Source organism: Electrophorus electricus, chromosome 15 (assembly GCF_013358815.1).
Source record: "Electrophorus electricus isolate fEleEle1 chromosome 15, fEleEle1.pri, whole genome shotgun sequence".
Classification (NCBI taxonomy): Eukaryota; Metazoa; Chordata; class Actinopteri; order Gymnotiformes; family Gymnotidae; genus Electrophorus; species Electrophorus electricus.
In genome coordinates this window covers 13,058,630-13,076,071 of record NC_049549.1, presented here as the reverse complement: position 1 = coordinate 13,076,071, position 17,442 = coordinate 13,058,630, and the positions used below count along the sequence as shown (strand labels likewise).

The 17,442-nt window shown below is 36.8% G+C and overlaps 1 protein-coding gene across 1 annotated transcript; it reads left to right on the top strand.

The window, feature by feature from the left end:
• The first annotated feature begins 2,864 nt into the window (after positions 1-2,864).
• Positions 2,865-5,394, top strand: LOC118242586 (cytochrome P450 2M1-like). The gene is made up of 4 exons (XM_035534433.1): positions 2,865-2,893; positions 3,081-3,268; positions 3,398-3,539; positions 4,358-5,394. The coding sequence occupies exons 1-4, from the start codon at positions 2,869-2,871 to the stop codon at positions 4,540-4,542; spliced, it is 540 nt and encodes a 179-aa protein (XP_035390326.1). The 5' UTR covers positions 2,865-2,868; the 3' UTR covers positions 4,543-5,394.
• Positions 5,395-17,442: the final 12,048 nt, after the last annotated feature.

Below are 17,442 nucleotides of genomic sequence, written 5' to 3'. Positions count from 1 at the left end.
GATATGCACCATGTAACAGGTGAGTGCTTCACCTATAGCTCACAACTGTTACACTTACTTTAAATTGACTTCAGAATACATGGAAACTTGCTAATATGACAATGGCAGCACAGAGGGAGTGAGAGGTGGGAGAAGATTAAAAAGAATATTTTCCAAAGCACCTCAACCCAAGTGCAAACAAAATGAACAGTCAAAGCAGCAGTACAAAAACAAAAGAAACAATGTAATAAAGAGGTGTACACAGCTCTGTGAAGACTAGCAATGTGCTTTGCCCATGGTAGGAACCTGTGGCCTTATATAGGGAGAAACATGGAACAGGTGTGTGTGGTGGAATTTTGAACAAACAGCAAGTCAGACGTGATTAAGAGAGTAATTTAATAAAGAAAATAGGACACACAAAACACAGCTGTGTGAGAGCTAATGCTCGAAAGTGAAAGCTCTAAAGGGGTAGACTGACTCTGCTCCTTATATCTAAACTTCAACCCCCTCCCCAGGGAGGGGGTGCTCTGTGATCTTGTTTACGCACTCCCTGCTCCATTTGGTGATTAACATTCCTGCATATGCCAGGACCCTTCAAAGGACAGACACCATTTGCAAGAAAACAAAAGCCTAATCCCTCTTTACGACCCATGCAGGTCATAAAGCAACATTCCCACAGTCATTTGTTCACACAATATACAGAGACAAAGTTTGCAGACTAAACCATTCATATAGGATTATATGATGGAAAGGATTAACATGATTATATATGAATCATTACATATGAATCATATGATAATACATGATCAAATAATATTTTCCATCACATGTGTCAAAATCAAATGTATTTTTATAGCTCTTTTTTTACAACAGTTGTCACAAAGCAGCTTTACAAATATCTGAGTCCAAGCCTCCAGTGAGCAAGCCAAGGGTAACAGTGGCAAGGAAAAACTCCCTAGAACATGAGGAGGAAACCTTGAATGGTTATGTCCTTGAGAGTTTACGAGTTAGTTCTTCATGCTGTGGTGTTTTAAGATATGTTTTCCAAGTTATCCACATGAGGATGCACTATAAGAAAACCAGTGAGCTGCAGAGATGACTCATTATTACAACACGGACGACCTGATTGGTCAGTGGGATAATCAATTAAATACCTGTGTCGCTAATGTGTTGGTGCCCTGTGGTGTCTTAGTCAGTAGTTATTGTGTGTGCCATGCTAGACGCAGCTCTGTGTTTGTACCAGGCTCATAAGTTTGATTGCCAGAAACATTGAGTACTGATTTTTTTCTTTTTGTTTGGAGTTGAAGGGGTGGGCGCCATGTTCTTTTAGCCTTGTTGTACTTTCTGTTTTTGTGATAAGGAGATGAGGTAAGATTAATGTATTTAATTTTCTTTTGTTTTAAGGAAGTTAGTGGTTGAGTTGACTTTAGTATATTTTTGTTTATGTTGGTGTAAAGCTCACCCTGAAGACACTCCTGTTTAGATTTGGTTTATATATATATATATATATATATATATATATATATATATATAAAATGTTTTTGTATAAAAAGAAAACTAAAAATACATCACTGAAAACCCTGTATAGTGTGGGTCTCTTTTTAAAAAACTTTTTATGTTGTGCCATTTTTAGTCCTAGAATTCGAGCTCACACAGGGTGTAGGAAATGGGGCCATAACAGGGGTTCATCCTCCTCTGTTGTGTACATGCTAATGGTCAGAAGCCTGGGACTGGGGCAGGTGCAGTGAATGTATGTGTGTGAATGAGTGGGCATGTCCCTCCAGTTGGATTGCCAACCTACTGTGACAGCTAATTTAAAGCGGAGAGAGGGAGATGAGCTAGAGAGAGACTCTCCAATGCTAACGAAACGTGAACGTCTGACCCCATGTCAAATGGTGACATTTCTGTATGCTAAGTTTCCACTAAAGTGGGGATTATGCAAGCTACATGGATGGCACAATTTCTTTTTGAGGTAAGCATTTTAAAGGAGAAAATGCTTCATTTGACAGCTTCACCAGCTAATCATAAAATCAAATCAACACATCTAAATGATCAATGTATGCTCCGTGTACCTTTTCATTAACGCATTTTCCATTTCTAATCCTAAAATAGAAAAATGAACCCTTATAGGTTTCATGCACTTAGACTAAAATAAGTGTCTTTCACTTTGTGCTGTCTGTAGATCTGAAGACATGTTAACAGTGCATAACACCAGAAGCAATTGTGCATAATATGAAAAATGTAAGCCATGTATGTCCTTATATATGAAAACTAGTGTTGATATGCAATTATCAATATGGCTATATCCACTAACGAAGGATACAATATGATTATCATTACTCTTTCATTCTAACTCATTAAATTCATGGGTTGTAAATAACAATCAAATCGCCAAATTCATAATCAAAAACAAACAGCTGGGCCTCCCAAAGGGTTCAGCTGGTAGAACATGTACCACATGTTACTGCAGAAGCCAAGGTTCAATTCTGGCTTGGGCCCTTTGCTGCATATCATCCCTTCTCTCCACTGTTTTGTGGCTATCTCTAATTCAGGTGCCAGCAAAACACAAATTCCAAACAAATCATCTTTGAAAGTTAAACATCTTACTTTTGACAACTGAATTAGAATCTCACCAGTTGCCTGGGGTCTGCAAAGGCCAGTGCCTTTTTCCTTCCAAATCCTCAGCACCTCACAGACGTGCAATGCAATGCCTGACAGGTGGCGGGAGTGAAAGATTTAAACTGTAACACGTCATAAAGACAGTAATTTATACAACAACAACAGTGTGTACAGAATTATGAAGTGTACAGTGATTAATCATTGTAATAATCAACAGTAATGTTAATCATGCCTTAAAAGTGCCATGTCTGCTTGTAATCGCTGCTGCTCATGATGAAGTATCCAGATGTCCAAGGTGACAAATCAGATCACTTCAAACTTTCATGTCTCACCAATCACATTGAAGCTATGTACCAACAAAAGACTTAACCTACTTTACGTGTGTTGCAAATCACATTTTTGGGCCTATGATCAAATATATATGCCATGGCTTACAACATGCAGAGAGAAACTGTTGATTTTCTCTGTAACATGCTCTGTAGCCCGGGTTCAGAAGGAGATTGATGTGGTGGTGGGGCCAGACCGGTGGCCTTCCCTGGATGACAGACAGAACTTGCCATATACAGATGCAGTTATCCATGAGATCCAGCGTAGCATGGACCTCACACCTACTGCGGTTCCACACAAAATGCTCCATGACACTGAGTTTAACAACTATCTCATCCCCAAGGTATTTGTGTTTTTTATGTAGCATTCAGAACTTTAGCTGCATGCTCCATAAAAAGAAAAAAATTGTAAATTACTTGGATGGTAAACTTTACGCATTTTAATTGCTGAGAATACTGTGTTGTTTCTGCAGGGAACAATTATTCTTCCATTGCTATCCTCTGTACTCTCTGACCCTAAGCTATGGAAGAACCCAGACCATTTTGACCCAAACAACTTCCTTGATGAAGAGGGACAATTCAAGAAGAATGATGCATTTGTTGTGTTTGGAATGGGTAAGCTTAATGTTAGGTAGTGTATCACTGACTCAACTCATTACATATGAGTGTGTACATTTATAAACAATGCGTCCACATTTACTTTCTTCCATTTCCAGTACATGTCATAGGTATGTCATAATGTTTACCTTTAAGTTTTGACCTGTTAAAGGGATTATTCACGAAGCTTGTGATCTAAAAATTACTGTCAATCCTTACATAGACAAAACTTTTTTGTTTCTTTTTCTCTGCTCCAACATACCCGACCAACATATGAAAGACCTGATAGTTTGAACAACACAAATGTGTAGATCAAGACCTCCTAGAGATGTATTATTCTGTGTAAAACTTGAGCTACAGTATTCTGGGGGAAGATAGAACCTCATTAAATCATTCCAAAATATGAGTGAATTTGGTGACTGTAAAGCCACATCATTCTGCTGCCTAGTTCAAGACTAGTTTGTTTAAACACATATTCACTAGCAATAGAAATTGCATTTGTTCCATTCCACACTCCAGATCACTAAATAATGTTTAGAGTTATATTATGTAAAGTATTAAATTGAATACAATATTAAATACAACTATTAAATACAATAGACTTAAATGTACCTCATTTAATTTGACACCAGCAAAGTGGTTGGTTCATTCACTGTAAAGCCAATGTCACGGAATGCTCGCCTCCTGCGAGTGGTACGGCCCGTCACGTGCAGTGGGAGGAATGTCTTGTTTCTAACCACACCTGCACCTCGTTCATCTTTATGCATATAAACCCGTGTTAAAGTGTGCATCTAATAAACAAATGCATGTTAAAATTGTGTGTGTGTGCTTCACAGGCAAGCGGGCCTGTCTGGGTGAAGCTCTAGCCCGGGTGGAGCTCTTCATCTTCTTCACCTCTCTCCTCCAGCACTTCACCTTCAAGGCCACCCAGGCGCCTGAGGAGCTCGAGACCACTCCCCTCATCTGCAGCTTTGGCCGTGTTCCCCTCTCCTATGAATGCTTTGCTGTGCGCAGGGCATAGACAGCACTCAATTACACCAGTAACAGTAGCTACATGCTAGGTCTGCGGTTACAATTTTGTTTCAAATGAGAGCAGGTGTATTCATATTATGAATTTGTATCAGGTGTATCATGCCTGGGCTCATTAACTCTCAGGTATGTACATGTTATGTATGGATCTTGGCCTTATTGATCTGATCTGAAAATCTGCACACTGAAGTGGCCTGGTTCACCTTGTTACTGGATTTCAATTGTGTATGCACATTTTGTCCAAACACTAGATTTATAGCCCTGATGTGTTCCATACTGCTATATACACATATAAAACAGGAAAGCATGTTATTGTTTTGTGTCTCAGAACTGTAGTCAGTTGCTACAGTGTGCTAAAGCTCAATTATCATTGTAAGCCCTCATTAAGCCCTAATATCTGTTACAAAAGCCTTTTATGATCATGTGCTTAGTAAAAAACAAGAATCATTTCTCTTGCACCCAACACAATTTCCCTCACCCGAAAACCTATGAGCTGAGATCCAACAATTGGAATAATAGTTCAAATTATTTGAATATTAAAAATTCAAATATAACACTGGCCTGGCATCTTAATTATGCATTTCTAAAACAGACTAAGTCTAATTTGATCATATCCTCAACAAGTTCACACTGATGATTATAAATTTATACTTGTGCAAATGACATTGTTTCATATTCAGCTACTTTGTTCTAACAGATGCATTAACTGTTTCCAATGTATTTGCACAAAATTCAGCTGAGCAAAACGTTCATTACTTAACTCCGATAAAGGAAGAATATAAAATGACAATGTGATTGCAATAAGTGCTACTACTATCATTAAAACTTGTTATATAAACTTAAACTATTAAAGTCTGCCTGAATGTCTCCATTTGCTCTGTATTAGGAGTACAAAATAACAGAAGTCTGGGAGAAAGTGTAAAGCATGGCTTATAGTGCTGGTGTACCACCACCAGATGGCACCCTTATATAACAGCTTCAGAAAGGATTCTCTTTGTCAAGCATGGTAATTTGTCTCCTAGGAAACTGTCCTGTGTCTTCCTGAATATTCTGTAGGGGGATTGTTGCTCCTTTATTTTTATTTTCTGGTTGTTCCTTGGGAGAGATTTCCATTTCTGTTCGTTTTTCAACATGAAATACCTGCTACTTTTGCAGTTAGTGTCCTGTGTGTATGTTTTGTTTGCACAAAACCATTTGGACAATTAGCATTCTCTGTTAAAGTAGCAACACTTTGGAATTGTTTGCCAACTGAGTTGAAAATGCAATCCCAAACATTACTGCTTTCCATAAGGGTGTTAAATCATGGACAAAAGAAACAATATTGCTCTCACATTTAATACTTTTGTATTCACAGTTGCTTATGATATTGTATTTACATTTGCATTATATTTTTAATGTTTAAGAAAGCCTTCTGTGGATAAGTATAGCAAATTAGTGTTTAAGTGTGTAGAGAATAACCACACCAGAGAAATGCCGATAAGCCTAGTTTTTTTCTGGAATTGTCTGCCTGATATAATCATTCGTGCTGAAACAAGTGCACTTTTATGTCTAGCATATCTGTCCTCATGGAGCGAGCTTTGTCAGAAACATATTGTTTCCTCTTGCTGCTCAAGGATGTGGCTTAGCACTGGGATTGTTCAAGAGGGTTCTATCCTTTTTGTAGGCTTTTTTTTTTCCTGCCACAAGCACCACATCAAAAGAGAAGGTGGATATTTCAAACTTTGTTGGCCATGGCTGAGAATGGCATGATATTGGATCTTCAATGGAGGAAGACAGCAGAACTGTGTCCTGAGATATTATGGAAGATATCCTGGAATCAGATTCCACTTGTACAGATGAATAAATATCTGGTTATTCTTCTGCACTAAGATTTAGAATGACTGTTTATGTATCCATGTGTTGTGTATGTGTGTGTGTATTTGTTTATATATATATATATAACAAATACAAATAAAATAAACATAAGTATAAAAACAAACAAATAATATCTTGAATTATATTCCCAGCAGAATGCACACCTCAGTCATCAATGCACAGAATAAGCTCTCTTCATACACAGTGAAAAATTTATAAAACATTTTTTTTGTGAGCTCCATCATGAGCTCCATCTGGTATTAAGAACTAGATATCCTTTCAGCAACTGTTAACTTTTCTTGAACATTCTTCAGTACCATTTCACAAGGACTGTAATATCGGCACATACTGGAATGTTCGGTTTTCTTTCTTGTCCAGAATATACTCTATAGGTTCAACAACAGAAAAAATGTGCCTCCATATATTCTACTTTTATGTGATAGAGTAAAGGCCCATCTTTCTTGAATTTAGAGAGTGTGATTCACACAGACTTTTCATGAAATCTATAAAAAGGCCCTAATTTAAATCACAGTTGTGACTCCTGAAAGTTCTCTTAAAACTGGATCAGATGCACAGCAGGATATAAACTGGGGTTCACCTAGTTTCATAAATGCATTTGTTTAGCACATTGAAACAACTCTGACTTTTCAGAAAAAGAAGGCCAAGCTTATCCTTCAGAACTTCAGACAAATCCTCAGGTAGTTCAAACAAAACTTTAGGATCATCTTCAGGGAGCACTGGATGGATTATTGTGACAGTTGGATATGGATATGTTTTTAAAACTTCAGATTTGAAAGCTTCATCTGAGTGTTCACTGTGTTTACTGGGCTCACGACATATATGCATTTGAATACTGAAGTTTTTAATTGTTAATGTGAAGAAACCTATAGTTAAACGCTACAATGATGTATACACTGTGCTCAGATTAGCTCAGGTGTTATCACGGGACATGCTAAAACTAACCTGGCAGTTATCAGATACACTGTGTTAGCACATGCTGAGCTATTTCCAGGCTGCATTTGTAATGGTATCGGATTGGTTTCCACCGATAACTGATCCAGCATTTTTTCGGATCGGTGCCATCTCCAATACCAACGCATAAACTAGTGTTTGTTTTTTAACACTGCATGCACATCTTTTGTCTCGTTAGCTGTGTTGCAATCGACCAAACCATTCAAGTTCTCCCAGTTTTCTTCACTGTAAATAATTCCGCATACTCTGCGTAAACACATGTCAACATTATGTTGGTACATGAGAAGATAGATTAACGAGCTAACTAGATTTAGCAACCTTTAGATATCTGTAGCTAATGAAATGTCTCATTACAGTGTTAGACATCAGTGTCTAGATATCTACATATTGCCTTCATAATTTATCTTCAACACACTGTCAGGCACGCAGATAGGGGAGGAGATGGCTATTAGAATCTGGCAGCAAATTAGTGTAATGTTAAGCTTGCTATCACAAAACCAAAGAACTATCTGAGAGCTAACTTAATTAGTCCATTACCTACCTACATGGAAGTAATGTTCCACCATATTGTTTCTATTTGGGTTTTAAACACGATGGAATCTGATTTTAGAATCTGAGCAATCAATTAGCATGATAATAACCCCACCTGAAAAGAAGTTAACTGTGCTTCAGTTAAGCTAACCTGTTGACTTCTTAGCATGTTACCTCTGTTCAGTTCCTAATATTAATAGCACACTTTAATGTAACGTTAATTTAGAATGTTAGCCGTGTACATTAAACGGAAACATTCTGTTACTCTTCACATATTTACACAACTACATAAAGGCTATTCCTGTAGAAAGTACTTTAACAATCTTTATATCTACTTTATTTATAAAGTCAAAAATCATGAGTGAATTTTGGTGGATGCTGCTGCGTCTTGTCCTTTTCCCTGCTTGCGTCATATCTTTGAATCGTGTGGTTCCTAGATTTTTCCTACATTCCAGTAATTTTATTAAGTATGCTCAAATAGAAAATAAAGATGCAAACTCAAGAATGAATTGAAGAGAATAGCAGGTCCCATGTTTTTTTCTGAGCTCAACATAACATACAAACGAGGGATAGTCTGGAATATATCTAACAATCACACAAAGAACACATGTTTTTATACAGTTTTCAGAAATGATTATGTAATCACCCCACCTTCTTTACGAACAAGTGTTTGAAATCTCCACCACTATATCCAAACATACATAATTCAATATATGTAAATTGAGATGCATAATTATGCAAGTTGCAACTTGACACCATTATGTCCCATTGGAGGATTTGCCTCGTTTTTTAAACAAAGATGATGTTGACTGCAAAATAAAGTCTTTCTCCTCCACCACTATGTCCTTGGTAAGACAATGAACCTTTTTTAACGACAGAACTTCTCAAAGTCTTGTAACAAAGATGATCTTTTCCCAGTACTAATGACGATATTTCTCAAAGGAACAGTTCAGAGTGATCTGCACATACAGACCAAAAAAGGTCTCTTAACCTTAAGATACTCCCAAATATTTTATTACTTTATTTATACAATTATCCAGTTCTGCTACCATTAGCTCCATAAGTAAGGTGTGTTATTTATTTATTTATTTATCCTTAAAACACTGTTCTCATTACAATATCATTTTATTACTTCACATGCCTGGACCACTCTCCTCCAAGCTTCATTTACATCTCACCTGGCACATCCGACCAAGCTTGGCACTTGTTCCACAATTATTTGGGACACACTAGGATTGTGTTCGAAATAAGCTTACTACATACTATTCGTGTACTGATTGGGCCCCAAATCAGTATACCGTATGAAATCAAAATATTTCTTCCAGTATGCAACATATACACAGATAACATACTAACATACTACTTCTCTCCGTTGAGGTCAGGGAGGTGCTTTCGCTCCCTGAAGACCAAGACAGAGAGGCTGAAGAGGAGCTTCTTCCCACAGGCCATTCGGGCCCTGAATCAGGGAAACTGATAAACTGTGGGGACCACCACCACCATGTAACATAACTGTATATCTGTATATATATATTTATATTCAATTACCTTGTTACACAACAACTGTAGATATGTTATTATATGAAATGGATCTGTACATTCTGTAGATTGTGTACGTATATACACAACCATATACATTGTACAATGTGTATATAATCATATTATACATATATTGTACATAAATTGTTAATATATTTTGTACATACATAGAATATATATATATATATATATATATATATATATATATATATATATATATATATATATATATATATATATATATATATATATATTTATTTATCTTTGCATATATATATTTCACATATAGAGAATATCTATATTTCTCTATGCACCCGTTTTCTTTTCCTCAGTTTGGACAGAGCACTCTCCACCATTTCACTGTGAGTTATACTGTGTATGACTATGTATGTGACGAATAAACCGAACTTGAAACTTGAAACCCTTAACCCTCAATTGCTCAAGTTGTACTCAGTCATAATTGTAAGTCGCTTTGGATAAAAGCCTCAGCTAAATGCCATAAATGTAAAATGTAAATGTAAATTCCAGTACACGACCAGAGCTATCTTCGGGTGTGCCCTGAACTAGGTTTTGAGTATGTAGTATGTAGTGTAGTTAAAGTTGTTAAATTTGAGTACAATCAAAAATCCAAGATGCATACTTAGAACTGGTCGGTTTTTGAGTATGGTTTGAATGGACACTGTTGTCCCATAATGCAATGTAAAACGGAAAAGGAGGAGCTACTCGCATCTGGAAATTTTTGAAAATGCCAGACAACATAGATGGTTCAGCAATGACAGTTGCAGGCTAATGGTGTATAAATGTCAGTACAACTTGTAATTATGTCTTTAAAATAGTAAAATAATTAATAAAGATAACAAACTGGTTGCTATTTTACTGATAAATCTGTTTGAAACGCAAGTTACTTTGTTTTAGTAAGCAGCATAGCTGTAGTAGTGTTCGTAAGTAAGTTAGCCAATTAGCCAGCACACAGCCTGGGACTGCTGGTTTCAGTTTTAGATATTCGAATATTGCATAGGGGCGTATTTTCACAAATAGCACACATGTATTTTTCAGTATACTGATCCACCTTTGGGACTAAAAAAGTGCTGTTTTTTAGTAAATCATAACAAATGTAAATAATTGTTTCTAAAAGTATCATAATTCAATATTATAAAATTATAATTCAGAAAAATTCAGACACTGTATTTGCCATGCAGTGTATATATGCAAAGGAAGACAAGCTGAATAGTATACATAAATTGTTAACATTTTTGATAGATGCAGTAGCCTACAATCTTTGCAGAAAAAAATCTGTAGGGTAAATGACTGCAATCTACACTGACGGTTTAAGTGAGCGCCTACATTTTCTATTACGGTCGCCAATTTTTCAAACGATGTAGAGGGAAAGTTTATCGCACTTTTATTGCAGAAATTGAAAATCTAAAACTGTGCTCTTCAGCTTAATTAAATATATCTTAATGAAATCTAATGCATCGAAAGAAAATGTTCCCGCACACTGGCTTCGCAAAACTACATGATAGTAATCAAAGTCATCACAACTGTGCGATTGCACAGATATTTGTATTTGAACATATGTTTTAATCGTTATACTCTACAGCTGTATATAAACCATGCTCCAACTAGCATTGTGATTCAAGGAACACTTGGCCACAATAGCGAATCAAATTTTAAAATAGAAAACAACAAGAAATAACATTCTAATTAAGATTTAATTATTTAAAGTTTGATTAAAGATTATCCATTCCCCAAAAATCCATCCATGAACAAACGGTGAGCAGGAACTGTGTGAATTAAAACATCAAACTAGTGTGGCTGGGAAATACGGTTTGCGCAGGCAGTTTGTTAATGCTGTCATAGAAAACTTGAAAAAAAATGCAATTTTGAAGTAAAGTATAGGTCTTTGGGTACAATTGGGAACACATCTTTTACTTGGCCATGAGTCAAAGACTGGGCGTTTCTATCATTTTTAGTGTATATCAATAACAAGCCAGCACAAAACTATTTCCTAGCCACACTAGTCATCACTTTCTTTTTTTTGTGGTCAACTTATTAAAATGTTTATTATTTTACTTTCTCCTATACATTTGGCTTTGATTAGGTCTGCTGGTGTAGAATAGAATAGAACAGAACAGAATAGAGAGAAGGGAAGACGATTTGGGATGAAGGTTATGAACATTACACAGGTCCTATATATTTCTGTGCACTTGAGGTAATGTTATTGCACGTTGTGTGCTAAGTTGATGCCAATTTTCCATTTGGTGTCCCATGTAATTAAGAGTCCTGATGGCATAAGGTAAATAACTTCAGTCTATTTTGTCCTGCTTTTTATGCTCCTGTACCTCTTTCCAGAAGGGAGCAGACTGAATAACTGGGGGGGGGCAGGCACATGACAGCCAATTATCTTTTTTGCTGACCTTATAATTCTCAACAGCTTCTTCTTTTCCACCTCTGTGCAGCCAACATACCGTACAGAGATGGAGAAAGTCGGCACACTCTCAATGGTAGAGTGGTAGTAGCAGCCTCTTTCCTCTTTTCCCCACTGTTCTTTATCACTCATTCACTCTCGGTGCCAAAACACAAAAGTGCAGATGCAGAAACCACACATTATTTAACTCAACCAGAAAAATGCATGTGAAGAAAAATCCCCTAACATAAAAAATTCTCTCTTGAACATAATACATAGAACTCAAAAGGTTCTTGCCTGCCCCTACACAAACACCAGTCTTTATACACCTACATAGTTACTTGTATTTAGGCAGCTTTCCACCAAAGGGCTTCTTGATTTCCCTTCCTGCCAGTTGATCACACCAGGCCTACATATGGGAACCCTTTGCATTATCAAGTCCACACTTGACCTTAACCACTTTAATCTCCTTTGGTCACATGATATATTTGGAAAGACATAAAACGAGTATTGTCTGTAGCCCTTGCATTGATTATGATACCCATCATGGTGTCTCAGGGAACTCCTACTAAACCTGGCAATTAATTGAATTAGAGCTGTTTGGCACCTCTGGACTAAAAATATTGAACTCTGAGCCTCAATTTCAAGTGCTAGATTTAATAAATCATTAGTTTAAATGTTTTTACATAATTGAATTGAAATGTTATTACATAACTATCAGTGATTACAAAATCCAGGACTCTAATACCTCTGACATAGTTACATAAGCGCATGAAATGACCTGTACCAATGTTTCACATTAGCCACCAGCCAATATTTATTTTGTGGTGGATTTTAGGTGTGTACTTACAAAATGTTTTGTGAGCTGTTTTGAGTGCACTGAAGTGTAGCAATTCAGATAAGTTATTTTAAAGTGACCGTACGTATGCATGACTTACCAGCTCAGTAAAAAGTATGGATGGCCCTGTCGTCAACATCTGGTTTGCCAACACTCCAGCTGTGGTGATTGCTGGACGTCAAGCCCTGAAGGACTCTATGATTGGCACAGGGAAAGAGTTCACCCAGCTATACAAGCTCACTGAAGAAATTAGAAAATCCTCTGCAGTAACTTGATGGGCATGTTATTTGATCCACTGCATTTATTTGAAATATAGATGTAAATTTTGCATTAACACTTGATCTGAAGCCAGTGTCTGTGAATATACAGTTTGCTTATTTCTAATTTCACATTTTTCCATTGCTGCAATTTAAACTTTAAAACATTGCAGTTGGGTGAACATTAAAACTACTTTAGATACATTGCTATTTAACACCGTTCGGCACTGTGGCAGAGTTATGTTCAGATGCAATTGATTTAAAAAAAAAAAAAAAAAAAAAAAAGCAGGCGACACCATTTTGGGAATTTCATCCAAGGAATTAAAAACCTCTAGAAAAAGGCCACAAATTCATTAGCCAAGGAGAGCAAGACAGGGGTTCCTAATGTGCAATTTAAAGATTAATGTAATTGGATTTTATTCCACAAATTAAAAATTGTCAGATGACTAGATATAATACCATTATATGAGGAGAAAGAGCCAATATAAAAAGGTGCTGACTCATAGCAGACGCAAACTTTCCAGAGTTCCTTTAGCACTACAATCTATACAATGATGTACCCAATTTCAGTGGAGCGTTACCCGAATCGGGAAAACACAAATATACCTGCCTCAGAGTTTGCCATTCAAGCAAACTACACGAAAGAACTTGGAAAGACAGACGTCAAATACGATAAAAAGTAAGACATAGACAAATCGCCTCAAAAAAGGCAAAAACCGCGTCGTATTCCACAACACGACGCTATGACTCTTCCTCTTTGGTCGCAGCAGCAGTCCATCCACCCTCAGCCTATTACCACCTACAAACTGGTAGCGTCCACAAATTAGGCCAAAACAATATTGCGTATAAAATGGAAAAATAAGTCACAAATATGTACCCAGCGCCCGTTAAAAGCCCAGCCGTCGACAGCACCGCCAACCACTGCTTATGTCACAGGTGCGGCCGTGTGCCTTTTAAAAAACACCAGTAGTGCCAGGGAAAACTACAAGCTTATTATTATTATTATTATTTAAAAAACAAACAATCAGATACAATAAGCGTGTAATCTTGTTCTGAGTTTCAATTGCAAACTGCTTCGCCGACGCATAAGTCATTTCACAATACAATTCATAAACTTTAAAAATATTTCCACACCAAACCTAATAAAACCTCTACTATGAAATTCTACATCATAGAGGCTCATATAATCAGAAAAAACCTTTAGCGGGAACAAAAAAGTGACTCAGCCCTGCGCACAAAACCAACTTGTGTTTAATTTCCCCACCGCTCTCCTCACTCATTCAGGGCACAAACATCTCGCTAGTTACATCCTAAAACAAGTACTTCAACGCTTAAAAAGCTTCTTTACTCTGCACCAGCCCCAGTATCGGATCGGGTCACATTAAAAATTAACCTTCCGAATCACTTAGCGCTGTACTACTGCTGTTTTTATAAGTCTATTAGCAAAGACGCAAACATTTGTCAATCGCCTTCTACCAGCAATAAAGCATATGCATTTTATAATGCTCAATCCTGCGCCTTTAAATACACAGACACTCATAACCAACGGGCTCATACGTGCACTAGACGGCAATATACCGGCAATTGTAAGGAAGCTGCCTAAAACCAGCTGCTTTAACTGCAACAAGCTAGCCAGATCCACAGCATTATCGGCCTCCCCTAAGAAAATGAACCCATGTCCTGCCATATCAAACTGACAAGGAATAAATCACTTGTAATCCAGTCTGTCATTGAGTTATATTCATCAGAAGACAAGAAAGGTGCGTTTTAGTATTTTAGGGGCAGTGGTAGCTCAGTGTTTAAGGTACTTTGTAATAGGAAGGTTGCTGGTTCAAGCTGCCACTGTTGGGCCCCTGAGCAAGACCCTTAACCCTCAATTGCTCAAGTTGTACTCAGTCATAATTGTAAGTTGCTTTGGATAAAAGTGTCTGATAAATGCAATATTTCTACTACTCATCAGTAGAATTGGATAAGAAAATTCTAGTTCCAAGACACTGCTTTCGGTCCCATAGACATGTTACATACATAGAGTATATATATTTATCTTGCATATATACATTTTTCTCTATGCACCCCTGTTTCCTTTCCTCAGTTTGGACAGAGCACTCTCCACCATTTCACTGCGAGTTATACTGTGTATGACTATGTATGTGACGAATAAACCGAACTTGAACTTGAACTTGAACTTGTTAACTGAAGTAGTAGACAGTGTGATTGGCTTGTTTGTCTTTGGCTGCAGATTTAAATGTGATGACCCACACCTCAAGATAATTATGGAAACCGCCGATGCTTACTTCAGTGTCTTATGTAGTCCTCTTAGGCAGGTAATATACCATAACCTACCTAATATGAATTTAAATTTAATGGTAGACTGCTTTTCTTTGGCACACATTAGGCAAGTAAAACTAATCTCACCATAATTTTACTGTGTTGCTCTCTCCTGCAGTGCAATGTAATGAGTTACATAACCGTATATTTTCTTTGCTTGAGGACACTTTGACTTCAACATTGGCGTTTTAAAAAAAAATTAAATTATTGTTTTATTGGTAGTTCAAGTTAATTTGGAGCTCAAAGTTCTTTAAGCACTGCTGCATGCACTGGTCAGGACTGTTTTCCCCACACTTACCACTGTCAGCTCCCTTCCACTTTCGCATTCTCAATCACTAGGTTATTGATTATTGCACACATCTGTTTTTTTTCATTTGCTCTCACTTATCTTGTCCCCACAGTACATTGCATTGATGGTCCCCACAAGTTACGCTGGAAACAGTGCAAGCCTGTTAGCATCTGCTATGGTCCTGAAGCTTTGTTTCTTTTTTTCTCTTTTGTTTCTCATGCCTCGATCCTGACTTTGAGGAAATGTTACAACCAAACAGTATCTTGAAGTTTTTTGTACAGTTAAAATAAAACTCCAAAAATTCCAATCTTTTTTATACAAACTGAGTTCTGTATAAGTATTTCCAATACTACTTAGCTGGAAATGAAATAAGAGAATAAAATACACAGTGGATTACAACCAGTTTAATCTATCCAAACATATTAAAAATCCTGAAGAGCTCTGAGAAGGCTAAAATTTCTCTGAAGAATTACTGTTGACTTGAACATAGTTTTTAAGTATTCATCACACTGTCCTGTGCCTTTTATTTTTTATTATATTTGGAAATCATTACACATTTGCTATTCCAGAATTACCTTGTAACTGAGGTTTATGTAAATAAATATTATGACCTATCACTGGAGCTGCTCAGATGAATGCAAAGCACAGTGAAGACTAGGCAAATGATAATTTTATCTGCACAAGATGTTCCTTTCATTGACACTTCTGTCTTTTGTCCCTTACAGGCCTATTACATTTTCCCTAGATTAGTTGGAAAGCGCCATGATCTATTTAAACTGTATACAAAGGTCAGAGCTATCATAGGACTTGAAGCAGAGGCGTATATGAAAACACTAGATGTTACTTCACCATAGGACTTTTATTATACAAACTGAAGAGGAAAAATTCTCTCCACTGATATGAAGATAGCGTGCATGTTTTAATATGTATTTTTTGTTCATGATACTGAGTATTGAATACCCTTTGTGAGAAAACACAAAATTGTGGTACATTTAATGTCATGCTGAAAAAACTCTCAAAACAGAGTTACTGAAATCAGTATAGGAACACAATTAAACTTTGTTTCTCTACACATTCCCATAGAATCTTTCTGAAATAGATATTTTTTTTCATTATATATCCAAATTCCAGCAAAGATAACAAAGTCATGATTACAGAGTGTGGTAGTCAAGTATTATTTCTGTTAGACAATGTGAGTTACTGTTGACTAATTACTGTCAGCTCTTTTGCAGGAGAAACACAATCCTAATAAAGAATTTCATTTTCACACGTTCAGCACAGTCTGGAACTTGTTTAGTGCTGGCATTGAGACCACCACAACAGTGGCCCTCCCTGGATGACAGACAGAACATAAAATACACAGATGCAGTCATCCATGAGAACCTAGTGTAGCATGAACCTTGGTCCAACTGCTGTTCCACGTGTTATGCTCCATGACACTGAGTTTAACAACAATCACACCCTCAAAGTACATAAGTTGTGTTTTTATAGAGTGTGCAACGCAAAGTCATTAACTGATAATGTTCCTTGAATGTTAAATTTTGCTCATTTTCTTTGCTGAGAATATTTTGCTGTTTCTGCAGGGAACAATAATTCTTGCATTGCTATCCTCTGTGCTCTCTGGCCCTAGAAAATGGAAGAACCCAGACCATTTTGACCAAAGTAACTTCCCTGATGGAGAGGTACAATTCCTTTTTATATTTGGCTAATCCTTTTTTAAAATGTTTTTTTATGCAAAGCAACTTACAATTATGATTGAATACAACTTGAGGGTTAAGGGCCTTGCTTAGGGGCCTGACAGTAGCAAATTGGCAGTGGTGAAGCTTGAAGTGGCATCCTTATGATTATTAGTCCCTTAACCACTGAGCTACCATTGCCCC

Bases quoted from the DNA above. Each gene is read 5' to 3' on its own strand.
- LOC118242586 (XM_035534433.1), top strand. From the start codon at position 2,869: ATGATGAAGTATCCAGATGTCCAAG. The intron at 3,269-3,397 runs GTATTTGTGTTT...TTGTTTCTGCAG, and splicing joins ACAACTATCTCATCCCCAAG to GGAACAATTATTCTTCCATT. The intron at 3,540-4,357 runs GTAAGCTTAATG...TGTGCTTCACAG, and splicing joins ATTTGTTGTGTTTGGAATGG to GCAAGCGGGCCTGTCTGGGT.